The sequence below is a fragment of the Wasmannia auropunctata genome, unplaced genomic scaffold, assembly GCF_000956235.1.
Source record: "Wasmannia auropunctata unplaced genomic scaffold, wasmannia.A_1.0 LD335987.1, whole genome shotgun sequence".
Lineage (NCBI taxonomy): Eukaryota > Metazoa > Arthropoda > Insecta > Hymenoptera > Formicidae > Wasmannia > Wasmannia auropunctata.
The window spans coordinates 2155564-2173126 of NW_012026903.1; the positions used below are offsets into that span (position 1 = coordinate 2155564).

General features: G+C 44.4%; 1 protein-coding gene across 3 annotated transcripts in view; it reads right to left on the bottom strand.

The window, feature by feature from the left end:
* Window positions 1-1473: 1473 nt before the first annotated feature.
* The window catches only part of LOC105454253 (hemicentin-1), a 205171-nt gene continuing 189081 nt past the window's right edge, over window positions 1474-17563 (bottom strand). For all 3 annotated transcript variants that reach the window (XM_011696765.1, XM_011696766.1, XM_011696763.1), the window contains one exon: window positions 1474-6654. In XM_011696765.1, coding sequence (XP_011695067.1) covers window positions 6545-6654 — 110 coding nt within the window. In that variant the 3' untranslated portion in view covers window positions 1474-6544. The remainder of the gene's footprint in view (window positions 6655-17563) is intronic.

The following is a 17563-nucleotide window of genomic DNA, read 5'->3' on the forward strand; positions in this document are numbered from 1 at the left end:
ATATATAAAACTTTCCTTTTATATTGCATATATGTATATTTATGATTATGAAATTATAATTGCAAAAAATTTTTATATTAAATAGTTTTTATTTTTATTATATAAATTAAGGATTAAAACTCTTATAAAATTGTTTTTCTGTTTATTTTTTATATTGCAAAAAGCCGATCATGCCTATACAGATATTGTGAGAAGAATTGACTTTTCTTTTGTCTATATGCCAGTTATTCAATCTCTCGATCAACTGGTCAAAAAGCCGCGGGGCTCTCGTAAAACCGCCAATATATTCGATAAGGGCATCTGGGGAAAGTTCTCACTTGCAGACGTTAGCGCTCGCTGCAAATCGCGATTGATTTTACGGACTCGGGGCGCTAAACGGATTAACGTCGGGCGAAATCATATTTGCCCGTTGTTCCTCGAGCGTGTCCACGTACTGACCTAGATCGATTCTAATCTGATGGTCGCGCCCCGTCCGACCTGGGAGCTTACGTACGAAATTGTTCCCGTTGGCAACCAGGAACCGGGCCGGTCGGCCTGGCTGGCGCTTCTTCGATGATGGCCGTCCGCAGGCTGCGGAATATATCCGCTTAAGTGCCACTAAGTATGGTAAGATATGAGGAATGGCCGGCGTTATGTATTCATCGACCGCGCGCGTCGCGCGCACCTGAATGCCCGACGCGTCCCTATCGGGACGCGGCAGGGAGACGCATTTACGCAGTTACTCAGGGCGCTGTTTATCGACACTGGCTCCGGTTCCCGGGGATGCAAATGACTCCCGTACATCACGTCGATAGTACACATCCGCCAGACAAAGGATTGAGGTACTTACCCGTCGGCGAAACGGACCCCTGGCTCGGCGACGGCGCGACGAAGACGTGGACCGTCGTTGTCTCTATCGGGAGAGATGCCTCTTCTTCTCCTCCTCTCCTTCTCACGCGCTGAGTACCGATTGCTAGGAATTCGCTGCGTGATTCGGGAACTGCGGGAAGAGGAAACGGATAACTGGAATGGAGGATAGAATTGAAATAAGCTGGGTGTTTTTCGGAATGGTGGCGTACTTTCGCGGCACGGAGATACATGCGCCGCAGAATATAGCCGTTATTTTTCACTACTGAAAAATAATCGCGATATCAGCGGAATATCGGTAAGTGAATAAAGCATGTCGAAATGAAACATTTTACATCTTTAGTTTCTGAATGCGACAGAGAGAGAAAGAATATCTTCAAGATTGATAAAAATTTATCAATTCCCGTTTTATGCACGCAGAGCGATCTGGACCTCAAAATGAACTCAATATATTTGATCGTTTAATTAAAAATGTGACCGTTGTCGAAACGGAAATATTATGCAAATAAACGACCCAGTTTTTCGTGTGCGGATTTTTAAATAGGGAAAAAAATGGATGCGTCGCAGACGGCCGCAGTGGCAGTGGCTCGTAGAATGAGAATCCTCCGTATGCGTGTCTCTCACAAATAATCCGTTATTTCTTCTCCTTTAATTGTCTTTAGGAATTCTGGTACAATTGGATTCAACATAAACGATAAATCGTTACTGCTCCTTTATATATACATTAATGGTACGTTCGATAGTTTAACATCCTTCGAGTAGTGTGTCGCTAAGAGCGTATCTCGCTGATCGCTCGTGTGCTAACAAGTAATTGATCTCGTACAATCGGGTTCAACTTATTCGCTACCGGTTCGCTTCTCGCTCTTCTTCTGCGACTCGGACGCGCGCGAGCCAATTAATCGCGCCCGCGTCCGAGTCCCGTGTTTTTTTTTTTTTTTTATATCTTTCCGGAATATACAGAAGCAGGATTTTAGCGGCACCCGCCTGTGCGCAAAAGCCATTTACAAGTACTAACGAGGACAGATCTCGTTCAGCGTATAAAAAAGCATGTCGGAGGGAACAGGGGGTAGAAGTTGTGTGTGTGTGTGTGTGTGTGTGTATGTGTATGTGTGTGTGTGTGTGTGTGTGATGGGATGAGAAGGGAGAGGAAAAGAGGGAGGTTGCGGTGATTTTGCGGAACTCATTCTCTCGTGCCCGACGACCGAATTCGGCGGAACGACCGTCCGCTCGTCGGGAACGCGTCTCGTCGGGAAACTCCTCTCCAGGAACATACAACCACGTCGCGCATTCTCTTCTCGTCCGTAACGGAGGACCACCTCGGTCGCCGGCAGATATTAGACTCAGGGGTGCGCAAAATTTCATCGCGCTCCGCGCCGGGGATCGTTCGATCCCACCACTACCTCAGCGAAATTCCTGGTATTACCTCTCGGCGCTCCACCTTTTTACCCTTGTAATTTAGTTTTGAAAGTAAAGTTACTCCTCGCGGCGGCGGAGGGATTAATATTTAATATGCTCGCACTTTGGTGCTTTTCGCGTGCTTGCTTCTATTGAAAGGAGAGGTGTGAGACGCACGGGCGAAAGGGCGAAGGGTCTTCGTGCTTTGCGCACCCCTGGTGTTCATCACGGGCGAACTGTAACAATAACGCGATCGGAAATCCTTCTTATTTACAAGGCTGCGTGCCGCGTCTTCGCTAACCTTTTTTTCTTTTTTCTCGAAAGTCGTTTCCTAATTTTTCTCTGATGGCTGATTCGCTCGATGATGTAGATAATCCGTCTATTCTGATACTGTACCAATTGATTCTGCTCAGCACGATGATCATGGCGATCAAATATTGTACTGCTGCGATGTAACGTTTTCTTTCTCTTTTACTCGGAGATTCTCATTCATCCGCTTATTATACTTTTAGCAGGAAAATTCACTCGCTAAAGTTCCAAAAAATGTCCAAAATTTTTTTTCGGCAGGCCATGATTATCAATACTCATTGATGACAAAAGTCTCGCGTAACGATTGCGTTTTAGATGATTCGAAGCACTCGATCGATCTAAGAGTGTGAATTAGTAAAGAATTACATCGTGGTTCTTAATCATGCCGAAGAGAGTTACAGCGATCGTTTATCGTTTACATTCAAGAAGGTATGTACAGTACGGCTATTCGTGGGTCGATCGTGGCGTTGATAATGCGTATCCAAGGCGAGGATATAATCGAATCCTTAAGGCGATATTCGGCACTGCTTTCACTCGACGGAAAGATAGAGCGGTGACCATCGCAGGAATTTCCATCTATTTTTTACTGTTTCACTCCTACGTTTACATGTTGCCCGTTTTAATTTGTGTAATATTTAAAATACAATATAAGAAATAGTATGAATTTGAAAATAAATGAATAACATAAATGTAAAAAAAAATATTAAAAAAAATATAATCGAATTATCTTAAAAACTGACTAATATCAAATTGTCATAAGAATAGATTATTCTTCCAATCTGATTTTTCAGCAAATGCAAATACGAAATGTATAACGTAACATGTGCATCGCATATTTTTAACCATTTACAGAGCAATGCAACGAAGAAATCTAGATAAATAATCAATCATCCGAACGCCTTCTTCGCGAATACATCTTTCCACAATCATTTGTAACTCTGTCTTTCTCGCGGCTGAATATTTGTTTAGCACCGCCGTGTACATCCCTTGAAAGTACGCCATAAATGCATTGTTACGACGGCGAACAACGTCGTTTCCACGTCGTGCGCCGCAGTCGTACGCCTGCATGTATACGCGCCACGGACTTCTGTCGGTTGCGACACGACCGACCCACTCGCGATCGGAGATCTATGGAGACGTATACACGGATAGACCAGTACGATACGATTCTTTAATCACTTAAAGCTTAACGGTATCTTAGCGAGCGCGAGTCCGCCGCGCATTGTGAGTGCCTCACGCGTGTTTTCCCTCGGCGCATCCCGCGCTCTGCTCCATCCGTCGTCGTCGGAACACCATAACAATATTCACGGTTCTCACGTAGCGTTTTCTCCGCATTCACGTCAATCTGTCCGCTCTCGGCAATGCTGCCGCTCGACGTGCCAGCTCCACGTGCAGGATCTTCCAGTTTTGACGCGATGATAATCGCGTGCCGGATGATGCGCACCCGGACGTGGGGGTAATTATGAGATACGAATCGCGAGGCAGATCGGTGATGATGGCGAATTGAAATATTCAGAGGCTTCAAACGCAGATTTCGGATATCCTGGGTCGACATCAGCGACTCCAAAGTCCGAGCCTTTCTATCGAAATCGGACGAAATCCCCTCAAGGGTGCTTAGCACGCGCGTCGAATTAATCCGTGTATCCGCGGTATCGCGTGCCGCCGCCGCGAGCTTCCGTTTTCCCCGGGATAAACTTTCTGTCACTTTCCGCGAGACCGATATATTTCCCGGGGTCGACGCCGCTCGGATGCCGCAACTGAACGCCGCCGGGTGGAACTTTATTCGAAGAACATTCCGAGCGCGTCAGCTGGTCGCGTTAACTGCGACCGCACAAGCCGACCGTCGACGTGATATAATCTCGATCATCTCGGATGGGAATGCAATTAATTTGATATACATTTGATGTATGCGGAATGCGACAGATTAAACGATCAAACTCGACGTCCTCAATCAGTAAAATGAAAAAAAAAAGAGAGTATTATTCGCGCAAATGTGTCTGCATAAAAGTAAAATCGAAAATGAAACCGAGCAGCCTTGGTTTTTAGCTGTGAGAGAAATTAATATTTTTAATTAAACACGCAGATATTCAGCGCGCGCCGCCTTAGCACACAATAGCGCGAAAATATATCAGCTCAATCCCCCGTATCGACCACGCCGATATTTCCCTCCCGCGAACGACGGTACGTCGAGCTTAGTTATATAACTTATCGAGTCTATCATACACGCACACGGATACGGCGACGGTCTCGTGGTCCGTAGCGAGGATCGACGACCCTCAGGCTCGTAAATTCGGGCGTCCTGAGATGCAAATGGGAAACCGCCGCGCCGGGGCGAAACTGCGGGCGTCCTCCCCTTGCCAAGCTCTACGAATTCCGCATGGCCCGGGCCGCATAATTCAGAGATACTTCAGTGGCTTTTTCGTCTCTCGCGCGAAAGGCGAAAATCGATTATTGTCGTAGCCGATTCCGTCAGCGTATAGTGCCGTAGTAAGCGGCGAGCGCGTTTGAGAGAAATATTTATTCGGCGAAACTTCTTCGCGCGTGAAAGAATCAACTCGAGAGAGCCGCTTGTAAGAATCCCCACGGCGAGAAAAGTTGCGGCGGTCTTTATAAGTAGATAAAGAGAGCGATGCACAATTTACAATAACAAATTTACATTATAACGTTTTTCTCACCTGCACGATTTATGTTTCTCGCCCGCGTTGTATCCCTCGATGTGGGGATAAAAATTAGTCAGATACTTTATGTCTTTCCAAAGATATAAAATGATTATTCTGCACATTGAGAGAGATATGTAGATCGAATTTAAAATATCATATCTTAAACTCGGCGTCTCAGTGTTCTAATAGCAAAGATAACATTCTCTAATATAAAATATGAGATTGCGTACATACATATACAATGTGCGCGCATCCGCGATTGAAAAGAAATTGCATTCGAAAGCTGGAGGTGACGCAAAGTTTTACAGGCAGGTCGGAGTGCACATCCGGGCTTACGAGACGCTCGTATGACGCGGCGGCGGCATATGTATAGATACACATCTCGAAAGTTTGCGCGACTGCGGGGGGGATAAGTCCGACGAACCCCAAAAATATTTGTTCTCTCCTCGCGGAAGAAGCAATACCGCATCCGGCGACCAGAAATTGAGTGGAATTCCACGGCGGCGGTTTTGCGTGGCGTATCTGGGTCGCCCGGTTAGTCCGACCGGACACATGAAAACACACGGTTGGTTCTTACCTCTTGAAATCCGCGACAGTCAGCTGCGCTCGCCGCCGATAGATCTTGCACGTCTACGCGATCACCGGGGAAAAGGAAATGCTAATTCCACCGTCGCATGCGCGTGAACGTCGACGTAAGAGAAATCATTCGTCCCCGTCAAAGCGCATTGGAACCCTTCCGTTCGTCCTAACGGAACGTTCACTCTCGTCCTTCGCGGAATGTTCTCTCTCGTCGCCCGAGGAGATCCTCGCCCCGTCGTCTAGTCTACACATCCTCCGAATTCGCACGTCGTCTCGGATTTACACGTTGTTATTTTCGATCGTTGTAGCGTGAGTGTCTCGTCACGACGGCAACGACACACACGGACACGATGGTTGTTTTAAGGAAAAATCGAGCCGGACACTGGCCTCGGTTGGTTTCGTCATCGTGGAGGAGCGAGAGTAAAGCCAGTGAAGCTCTTTGTTACAAGCGGTCGCTGGTGTGCGCACACATCGTCCTCTCTCCTCCATCTCTCCGCGCACTTTTCCACCCCCGGTGAGCCGATTGTTGCGCAATACGGAAAGAAGATCTGAAGAAATCTGCTGATTTATAAAGTCTGGCAGGTGACGGTTAGCACGGAGTGGTTAGTGGTGCTTCTCGCCTCGTCTCCTCCATGCACCCTCCTGGGTGGTCTCTCCTCCCTCGCCACGTCGTCGCCCCTCTCTCTCCTCCCGATCTCGCTTGGGTGAAACTATCGGCCGTTACTCTCTTACTGCAGCGCCTCGTGATCGACCAGTCACCTCGCGAAGGAGCCGGCGTGCAGGAGCAACAGGAGTAACGCGAGCGTCCTCGTGGCCGCGCCGCTGTTGCTGGAGTTTCCGTGCTGCATGGCCGCCGGATGCTCCCCTGAAACCCAAGAAAGCCGCATACACATAAATTATTTTGCAGACGGGGACTAGGCGGTCAGGGATGCGGCGAATGGAAAATTTACATCACCGCCTGCGCTTCCCGTTTTCTCTCTCACTCCATCCCTCCCTCCTTCCCCCTTTTCCCCTCTTTCACCGTTTTGCCTTCTCGAGAAACTTGTGTGCATGAGAAATATACGGCATGGATTCTGGAACCACCGGTCTTCATTTTAGTCATAGATTCTCTGACGAATTTGAAACTCGTCTTTGCAACGTTAGATATGTATTACGACGGCAATAAAAAAATACGAGAAAAAATATAGATACGAGATTAATTAAATAACGGGCCAATTTAATTGCTAATAAATTTAATCGCAATTGTGCAATACGTATTCATATTACATGCCGAAAGCAGTTTAGAATAGTCTGTATATATGTGCGTATAATAATCAAAGCAATACTCTCACATTTATTAGAATAATCATGAATAATTAATCGTAATTGTAAAATTAGAAGCGCATTAGATTGCACATTAATTATTGCGGACAATAAATATTTGAGGATGACAGGATCACGAACAACAAATATGGAATATTTCGTTTCGTGTGCTGGTTTTCAGATTGATTGCGATTCGTAACGAGCGAGACGATAACGACTGATCAATTTAAATACCTAAAATTCGTGTTCGGTATAATTCGCCTGTTACATCGATTTCAGAGTAAACTCATCATTCGTGAAATAATTAAGGAGCCGTAATCACATTTTAACCGTCCGACTTAAGACGTCCGACTTAAGATAAATAAAATGTGAATAACGACAGTGTGTGCGGTGAAAAAGTAACTAAGAAGAAAGGAAAAAAACTGGTACTTTTATCGAATGATCGTGTGCGCTTTAGCAAATATATAAGGCTCAAAATGTTCGCTTACACAGGATGACGGAGAGTCGGATCGTCGCCGTCGCCGTCGTCGTGTGTATCGATTTCAGATAAATCAAATATTTAAGCGGACATTACGTTAGATATTGCAATAGCGCGCTACTGTTTGTCCCCGATCCCGGTTCGCAACAAACGGCGAGATTCCGGCGGAGAGAAACTGAGATTCCGTCCAAATGTTGACGCCGGCGGCGCTTCCGCGTCGCGCGTTTCTCAAGAGTTTGCCGTAACCGGGGCGCATTGATATGGGCTTGTTGGTGCGCATTCAATATAACGGCGCAAACGCGACGCGTAAACGTAAGAGCAGAGTGTGCGCGCGCGTTACACGACAACGTTAGAACTAACTTCCCAATCTCTCGCCGGGGAGAGGTATGGATACCTGCGGGGATCCTTGGAGAACCTTAAGCGGGAGGAAACCCTCAGGTGCCGTATCGGTAATCACTTACCGGTGGCTCGAAGTTGCCGTCGAACTACAAGGGGTTCTTCTATCGGGTAGTAGTTCTTACGCGGGCACGTAAGTGCCTTATTCGCGCACAATACTGAAGTTATTATTAATGCAACATGTTGTACCGCGTGAAAGTTCATTATCACGGCGTACGTTTCGAAGTATGCGGGGGATACTTAAGTGCGTTATTTATGCAGTTTCTTAGTAATATTAAATTGCAAGAGTCTCCGGGCTTCTCTCCCTATTGCACGCAAGAGCGACCGGTTACGTCGCCGCGATGAGTTTCCTTACTAAGATTTGCACTAATGAGATTGAAGCCTATTTAATAAAAGCTATATACATATATATTTCGTGTCCCGACCGTTTCGAGAGGAAGATTCGTAATAGAATGTAATCGAAGTAATTAGATAATTATAATAAAAATATTCTCCTAGTCTATTTTCTTCCCATTTATTTAACTCACGTGATGCAGGTATATACATATACATATTCGGAAATAAAAAATATATATATATCATGCATTTTCTAATTTTTCACGATCGGCAATAACATGAATAAGAAACCACTGACGAATTCTCATACACCGTGTATGAAGCAACAGCGTGTTTTCCCCTTGAACAAATTCCCCGGGAGAAATTTGTAACCGTCTATGTGTGCAACAGCTCGTTCGACGCTGATCGAGCTCGAGGGGGCACGCCGAAACTTGACCGGAGATTGATGCAGAAACATCGCGCCGGTAAGGATCAACGAAAAGTAAGGATCAAACGGCGTTCGCACTCAAGCTCGAAGGGGTCGAATTTCTTTCACTTTTCCCTTTCCCTCCCTACAGCACACCTACACTACCTGTCTGTCTCTCCTACGCGCATCCATCCAAGGGGGAAGGATTTCTGCTCCAGAACGTATTTTTTTCCCCCCTTCGCCGACGTCCGTCTGGAGCGCGAGCTAATTTACGACTCGCAATTCGACGAACGACCGCGCGGCCGCAAGAAACGCTCATTTTTCAGCGAAAACGAGCATCAGCGTCTTGGGGAAAAAAGAAAGTGAGTGGGAGAGAGTGAGAGAGAGAGAGAGAGAGAGGAAAAAGGGAGAGAGGAAAGAGAAAGCGACTCGCGAAACGACGGCTCGCGGAAGTAAATCGACAGCGAGCACGAGAGGGGATAAAATTGCCTGGGGGGGCTTTTCGATGGAAGATGACATCGACGACATACACTCCACACTTTTACGAGATACTGATAATGCAGCGAGACGTGGCGCTGAGTGCTTGCATAAGTTTAAAATGCGCAGTGTGCGTCGTTGTGGCGATGTTTAGGATTTTAATTTATTATACGAGAAAAAAAGATAGAAAGAGAGAGATACAGAGAGAGAGAGAGAGAAAATATGTGTATGGAATCCTCCAATCCTTCTCCTTTTACTGTTCTAGTATATATCTACTTTTCAGATTTTTTATCGAAATTTTTAAAAGCGTCACAATAAATAGCATTAAATGTAATATAAATAATATCACAAAATAATTCAATTGCATTAAAAATGATAATAACTGCTGTAACAATTCGCAAAAATAATTGGTGTAATAATCTTCTTAGAATTCTATTTGCTCACTATAATTGCGATAGATACAAAATATTAGATAAGTTCACAATTACATGAACCAGATACAATAATGTCTGCAAAACGATGAAAATGTTAGAATTAAAAAATAATTGTAAATGAAAATGCCTAGACACACAGTTACTGCAATAACTGTCGCAATAATTTTCATTAACGCCACCGAAAACAGATAATAATTACCAATAATATTGTTGAAAAATATCAATTTATATATTTGTTTAATATCGCAATTACGTAATTGTGTTCAATTAGCTATTTAACGTTAATGAATCGTCTTGAATCCGCGCAGTCATAGATTGGAAGAGCGAGGTGAGAGAGGCTTTACTTTTAACGAAAAGTGCGCCGTGTTATTGGAAGGAACTCGGTGAAGGGCGACCTCCTTAAAGTGCAAAAACAAGACAGCCTATTACCTTTATTCATAAGGCATTAAACTGTCTCGCATAAAACGCATGTGGAACACTGCCTGTAGCCCATATATATCGCGATTCATTATTTTCTAATGCTTATAATCTGCGCATACAAACAGAAGAAAGGAACGAAAAGTAAATTGTTAGTCTGAGTGCGCCGGATATTATTTGCAATCTGTACACTGCAATTTTGCACCACCATGAATATGCTAAAGGCACGTTTTAACATTATTAACAAAGTTGATCGATGCAACGCAATATATCTCGCAGTCGTGACACCAATAAACAAATAAATAAACAATGGCAGAAATTGACGATAAATACGTTTTGAAATTAAATAAAACTCTCAAATGCAACGATATGCGGGAATAACAAAATGATAAATTTGCAGTGATGGTATTCTTGAAAACAGCGTTTTTGCTAGCGGGATATGAACAATACGAATTATTCAAATGAGCAGTGTGCGAATTTCGAGCTTAGCGTCGCGAAAGAATCCATTAGGATCATTACCGATGCACTCCATAAGAGACGTGTCACAATTGTTTGGAAAAACAAACGTGTCCCGATAGGCAAACTATGAAAAGATTGTATTATAATTAATTGTATTATGAATTGATGGAAATTTCGTAATAATTAAGACGATTCGTACAACAGTTTTGACGAAATAAAATTCTTAAATAATATTTGACAAAAATTAAACAAATTTAGATATAATTGAAATATAAAATAAATTCTCAATGAGATAATATGAAAAGCGAGATTTTCGTTAAAGCGCGGCTATCTGTAACACGTCTATGTCTCGACCGGGGGCATCGAAAGTCTCGTGTTGTTGGACGTCTGGCCGCCCCGCTATTTGAGGGCCCTGTCTCTTGGAGGGGGCGAGAGGCCCTTGGAAAAACGAGATGGGAAAGGGGGGAGGAGAAGAGGGGAAAACAAGTGGGGGGGTGCGTATGAGAGAAGGGGAAGAACAGCACAAGCTAAGAAAAGCACAGATGATTGGCTAGGACAAGATGCATTTAAGAAGTTACAGTGTGAGAGGGGTGAGGTGCAGTGGGAAAGAGGGAGGCTCTCTTGGAGGGGACGACAGTATATAAAGGGCGACTCAAGCCATTTTCGCTTTGTAATATTATGATAAGCGGCGACGAAGAACACGTCGCTTATAATAATGTTACCTTGGGAGTAACTATGATTTTCACGGAAGTGAAACTCTCGTGGGTCCTTGATCTCTTTGAGTTTCTTTGGGCCTGGGGTCGGGTACGGATAAATTTAGCATAAAATAGTTTTTAATTTCTCTCTCTATTCAGAGAAGAAATATAGTTTCACAAAAATAATGATGATGGTGGAGAAAAATATTTTGAGAAATATTAAGTTTTTAGAAAACTTAATTATACAGTTATGTAAAGTACATAACAAATTATCAAAGTTTTAAAACGTATTTTCTATTTCTAATAAATAATTACTTAATCAAATATAAGTATTAACTTTGAGTATTTATTTCACTCCTTAAAGCTCAAAATAATCACTTATAAAAAAACACATGTTGCTTAAATTTTTCAGTTTAAGTTAATATATTTCAAGGAGAATCAAAGTTGTCTGTTGGTTCCAGATAGTTGTGATATGCCTTTTGTAAGTATCCAAAAGTCGAATGCCCTTCAAATGTCTTTTATTGATTATATTGATGGTAATTATTCCGATACTTTTACACGTGCCGCAGAGTTGCATAACATTAGCCACGTAATACCTATTGGCCGAGTTCTTGAATCCGAGTGTTAGTAACAATGGATAACGTGGCTGACGTTGATAGATTAACCCGCACCAGTCGAGGGTAATAGCCGAAGAAGAGAAAATCCAATTTCGATATATCCGATGACAACGACTGGTCGTCGCGCGCTCGCAAATATTCGCGAGCAGAGTCGGAGAAATTCGCTTAATTATATGCGCGCCCACGCGAGACCCATTTCGAAACTTTTCACTTTGGCGTTTTTGCGCAATTCGTTAGACCGTAAATTAAATGCGTGCAATAGAAATATTATGCATGCCTTCCGGTCACTTGCGCCATTTGGTTTTGGCCTTTTTAGGGCGTATGCGCGGCTACATTTTACATAAGTAATATGATAAATGCTATACAGAGAACATCATCATTGCCGGAAATCCTGTTATTTTTGTCACGAAACAGAGTACGCCTTGTACCCCTCCGGGGGCACCGCAACGTGCTGATGCAATTATCTCCCCCCGTCCGCACCAACCGACGTTAAGTTGAATATCCGATGTGCAACACTGCAGATAGTTAAACATAGTTAAACTTTAACCCTTTCATCCTAGAGTCTTGTTTATAAATTAAAATAGATTATCATTACAAACAGCCGCAATTTACATAGTATTTCCCGAGGTTTGTGTATTCGGACACATTTGAAAGTACCTTCTTCGACCGATCCCCTCTGCGAGACTTTACAACATCTGTATATAACGGGCCTTATACATTCCAAATATAGATTAACGCCAAATTTCTCTCACACGAGCAATCGATCATAAAAGTATACTTCGGATGCGCCTGCACAATCGAGTTTCACGCGAAGATCCAATCAAATTCGATTAATCGCAGGATTGGCAATTTACCGGCGCTATTTGCGGCCGCATTAGCGCCTCTATGGCGATTGTGTGCCCGGATATCCAAAGGCTAGGCTCAGATGTACGGGACCAATTAGCAAATCAGCTGTCGCCAATGTTTACTCGTGACTGATGAAGGCGGCGATATCGCGCGGCGGTGTGAGTGATGTAGATATAACGGTGAAATCAAGCAGACCGAAAATTCTCAGCGGATTCGCGCAGCCACGTAGTCAGCGAAATCCTGCATGCATTTTAAGTCAGTCCATTTTAGCCGCGTGCAAGCGAAATGCTGATTTCATTACACGACGCTCGACGGTGTTGCAGCCTCATACGTGGAGTATGTAACCGTCAGGTAAATGAATTCGCGCTCGTGCGCAGGGACAGTCCGACCGACCGACATTTCTCGCGAATTGGAGAAAATTGGGGAAAATTTCTGCCAAACTCAACGGGACGTCGATTAGGAAACCGTCGGTATTCCAGCCTCAATTTACACGACAACGGTTGTTTTGCACATCCTTGAAACGACACTGCGGATGCATTCTAAAATCAGGTTTGACACGCTGCAGCACAGCTCGCGAATTCATCGCGCGCCGTAAAAATTTCACGCCAATGTGTAATTAACATTAAACTACTTTACATTAATGAAAGTTGTCCGCGGCAAAATGGGAGTTAATTTTTTCGCCCCGAATTACTGTTCAGCGTTCCGCGTAACAAAAGAGGGCAAACAGAAAATGCGCACGTGAAACGGAATATCTCAGCTGCGCAACAATACACGGAGAGAAATTCTCTCTTTGTGCAGGAGTACCGTAATCCGGCGTGTGCGCGCTGCTTTACCGCGAGTTATACTCGGGTGTCTCTCAGAGGCCGAGAGAAGTGTCCGTTTTTTAATGTTTCCGCAACTTTCCGAAGTGTGACCGCACGGCCACTTAAATCACGGCGGTATTTCCGAGTACGCGAGGCCTGGGGCATTCTCCTCTTTCGTCCTTAAAAGTGAAATATTTTTTACCTGCTCGACTCCCCTGATCCCCAGTCAGACCCCTCGGATCAAGGGTTCCCACAGGGTTGACCCCACGGACTCTCTCTTTCTCTTATGAAAATCTCGATCATAAAGGTCATCAAAGTTTCTTTCCACACGTAGGGCCGTGCCGAAACTCGCAAGGAAAAAAAAAAGACAATGCCGCTTTCGCTGCCTTACCCCTTCGCTTATCCACTCTCTACTTCGAAGGCTCGGAGTACCCTCTTACCGGAGAGCTTGAGCAGCGATTGGTTTACCGCGGTTGATTTGCAGCGGTGCGATGAGGACCAGGAAGAGAAAAAGAACGGGTAAGAGATAGAGAACCCGGCCGCGTTTATTTGGTACGAAATACGCAAGATGCGCGCAATTATGGCCTCTCAATTATTTCGTATGCGTCTCATTATTTCTTGAATATCGTGAATCATGCTTGGTTATTTCTTATATGGTTTTCCTCGGTAAGAATGGTGTCCATTTCTTTCTTCCTCTATACGTCAGGTTAAAACCCGCAAGAAAAAAAAACGGTACCCGCCGCTTTACCCCCTCGCCACCCTCCTCGGCCGTGTCGAACTCGCAAGGAAAAAAAAGATGATGGATCCATACCTTGTAATATACAAACAAAGGGTACATACGCGCGTTACAGCATTCAAGGGTTACGAAACCCAAGGACGAAGTTAATAGCCGCGTTGGGTTTTCCTCATTACCCCCCTTCCTCGGAGGACCCTCGGTGATGCTCTCTCCTTCCGGGATGAATAGCTTGGAGCAAGTCCTTGGGCGCTTCATCAAGGTCGTTCGTGTCGCCGTTCCCGCCGTCTTACTCCCTCGCCACTCTCTCCGTCGCCGCTTTACCCCCTCGCCACCCTTTTCGATGAAAAGAGCCGTTCGACCCAAAGAGGATGACGAGGGGATAAGACGGGAACGGCACAGTTTTTTTTCCTTGCGGGTTTGAAACTAGCCTGATGTGTGGAGGAAGAATAAAAGTGGATACCACTCTTCCAGAGAGCAGCATGTAGAGCGAGGGAAGAGGGAGAGCAGGAAGGGCAACTGCCAAGAAATTATTGCTGGTTTTTCAGACGACGTACATTAGCGGTCGTCGGGATATCCGGCTGACGACGAATAGGCGGCGCGTTAATACAATGTAACAGCACCGCGACGGCACACACTGCACCGTCACGACAACCTTGAAGCGCCCGACTTTCTCCGGGCTATTCATCTCGGAAGGAGGAAGCACCGCCGAGGGTCCCCCGAGGAGGAGAGGGAATGAGGATAACACGATGTGGTCGTTAGCTTCGTCCTTGGATTTCGTAACCCTTGAATGCTGCATCGCGCGTATGCACCCTTTATTTGTATTTCAAAGTATGAATCACACGTGAATCACGTAATGGAACTCAAACCTCAAGAAATCTTCCCTTTCCCTCCTCGTTCACCCGCGTGATCGAATTAAACTATTGTGAGGCATCGAATTCCGTTCCGAGAATTAATAGATTACGAGCGCGAAAGAATATAATCCCTGTTAAAAAAAATACGAGCCTCGAATGTGAAGTATCGCTTTTGTTCGAGCATGAAATGCCGCGACTCGCGTTTCCCGATATTTTTAATACTGAGATCGCGGGAATGTTAAAATTATTCGGACATCACGATAATAAAATCTTTCTCTATCCTCGAATAAGAAAAACTCAATTAGAAAACCGTCATAGGGAGACGTGACGTTTCCGACTGATTCTAGAAACTGATATTTTTTACGTTTAAATGTGCCGGGAAAAACTATCTCGAGAGAGAGAGAGAGAAAGTCGGCCGTAACGTTATGTTATGTCGGGAATGAATGTAAGTCACGGATCAGTGATCCTTTCAGAGAAATGATTACCCTGCAAAGTGCAGTTTGTTCGGTCGGGGCAGTAAAGACCCTCTGCGCGCACGGGAACGCAATGGCCGGCGCGCGTTCGGTTTTCTTCTCGGACGCGCCATGGGGCAATGGAAACCCGGAAGATTACGCGTTACGACGCGACGGCGCGCGGCGGTGGAAGCTCGTCCGTGGCCGCGAGTTAAACACAAAGAATTCTCGGAATTGCGCGTGCAATTAGTTTCCACCGCAAAATCGATCGCGACATGTAAAGCCGTGTACCCGTCCCGGGTAATTCGCTACGGGGCGAAAACGTGAGAAACGCGCGTGCGATCTTGAAAAATTGCCGAACGTAACGGTATCATCAGTTAAATGAAAGTTCCTCTCGCAAGTCCATTCTGCTGGATTTTACGCGGGTCTATGCAGGGCATTTTATATTTTTATAAAATTTGCATCCAGGAGTTTGTGATCTTCGAGCGCCTCAAATCTCGCCCCCTCCTCTTTCCTCCTAATGAATAAACGGTAAATAATCAAGTTTTTTAATATTTAATACAGATCGCGACAAATAATCAAATAGTTTTTTAATGTTTATTAAACAGCTAAAATTTACGGATTTAGGAACAAGAGCAAATAATTAAATAATTTATAATTAATAAAAATAATGTTTTAAAAATACAATATTTTTTTATAAAATCAATTTTACGGCTTTTCTCCGAAAATATTTTCATTTTTATGTAGCACCCCTGGCATTTCGGTCCCAAAAGCCTCATAGCTAAACGCGTCACCGAATCTATATGACGAATCTATATGAGCTCTCCAATATAATCCTGTGAGCAAATAAGAGACAATCAACATTGCACGTATATTAAATTATATATGAAAGGAGATTAAAACGAGGATGTCGCGGATGTCATGTTTTCGCAACGAGAAGCACGGAGACCATCGCAAATGATCATGGAACAATGCCATTAATATCTTTCCATTAATAAACGTGAAAATTATCATTGACGGTGGCGTTTGTTTAAATTCACAAAAATTAAGATTGGAAGGAGCATTTTGAGATAAATCACAGATTGACAGACGAAAAGACAACGTTATCGAATAATAGAATTCCCCTACCTATCCCCCAGGCCCCGTTCTTATTTTATCTTCAAATGTGCCGATGACATTCCCGGGAAGAAGGATTTTGAGAGAAAATTCACGTCTCGCGCGCGCACACCTCGTGCAAATCGTGACAAATGTGGCTGCATCTGGCGGAATTTCTTTTTGTTCCACCGCGATGTAATGGAACGAAGATCTAATTTCGCACGTTGCGCCACGAGTGGACGTAGATAGATCCGATTGGGCGACTTAGCGCGAACCGCAAATGGCCGGGGCGATCAATCTCCATCGAACCTATTTCGACCGGATCGCCGGGCGCGCCGAGCGCTGTGACGTTAAAGTTTGATTACTCAACTATGAATGGTCGAATGACATGAATACCTGGAGGTATCAACGACAAAAAAAAAAGAGCATTCTCGGAAACATCGTTCGTTCCGGTCCGATAAAAGCCTCCTTTCGATACTCCCGCTCTTCGCGCCTGCGTTATTTTTTTGTTTTTCCATTTTTTTTTCTTTTTGGTTGATCTCCTGCTCCACTTCTCGGCAATATTGCGTTATGCGCAAAAGCGAGCCGTCTGTAGCTCGAGTTCGGGGTATAGATTTCAGAGCATCTGTCGACGTATCGCATTCACAGTTATCGAATGACACAATGCACATACGCGTAATTTGAGCTATTGCGGTATGGTCAAAACAGCAAACGCGTTTCATGGATATCGCCGGATGGAGGCGGTGGACGCTGAACGTTTGCTAGATTGATGGACAGTCAGATACCTCGTTATGTTAACAAATCGAACAAGCGATAATTATGTACACTTATGGCACATCCGTCAATCCGTTTGTCCTTGACTTTCAATGAGTAAGCCTATATCCCTTTCACGTCCGATGTATTTTTTTGCCGAAGAAAATCTCTGCGATTTTTTTAAATATTTGCAAATTAAAGAAACGAATATATTATACGTT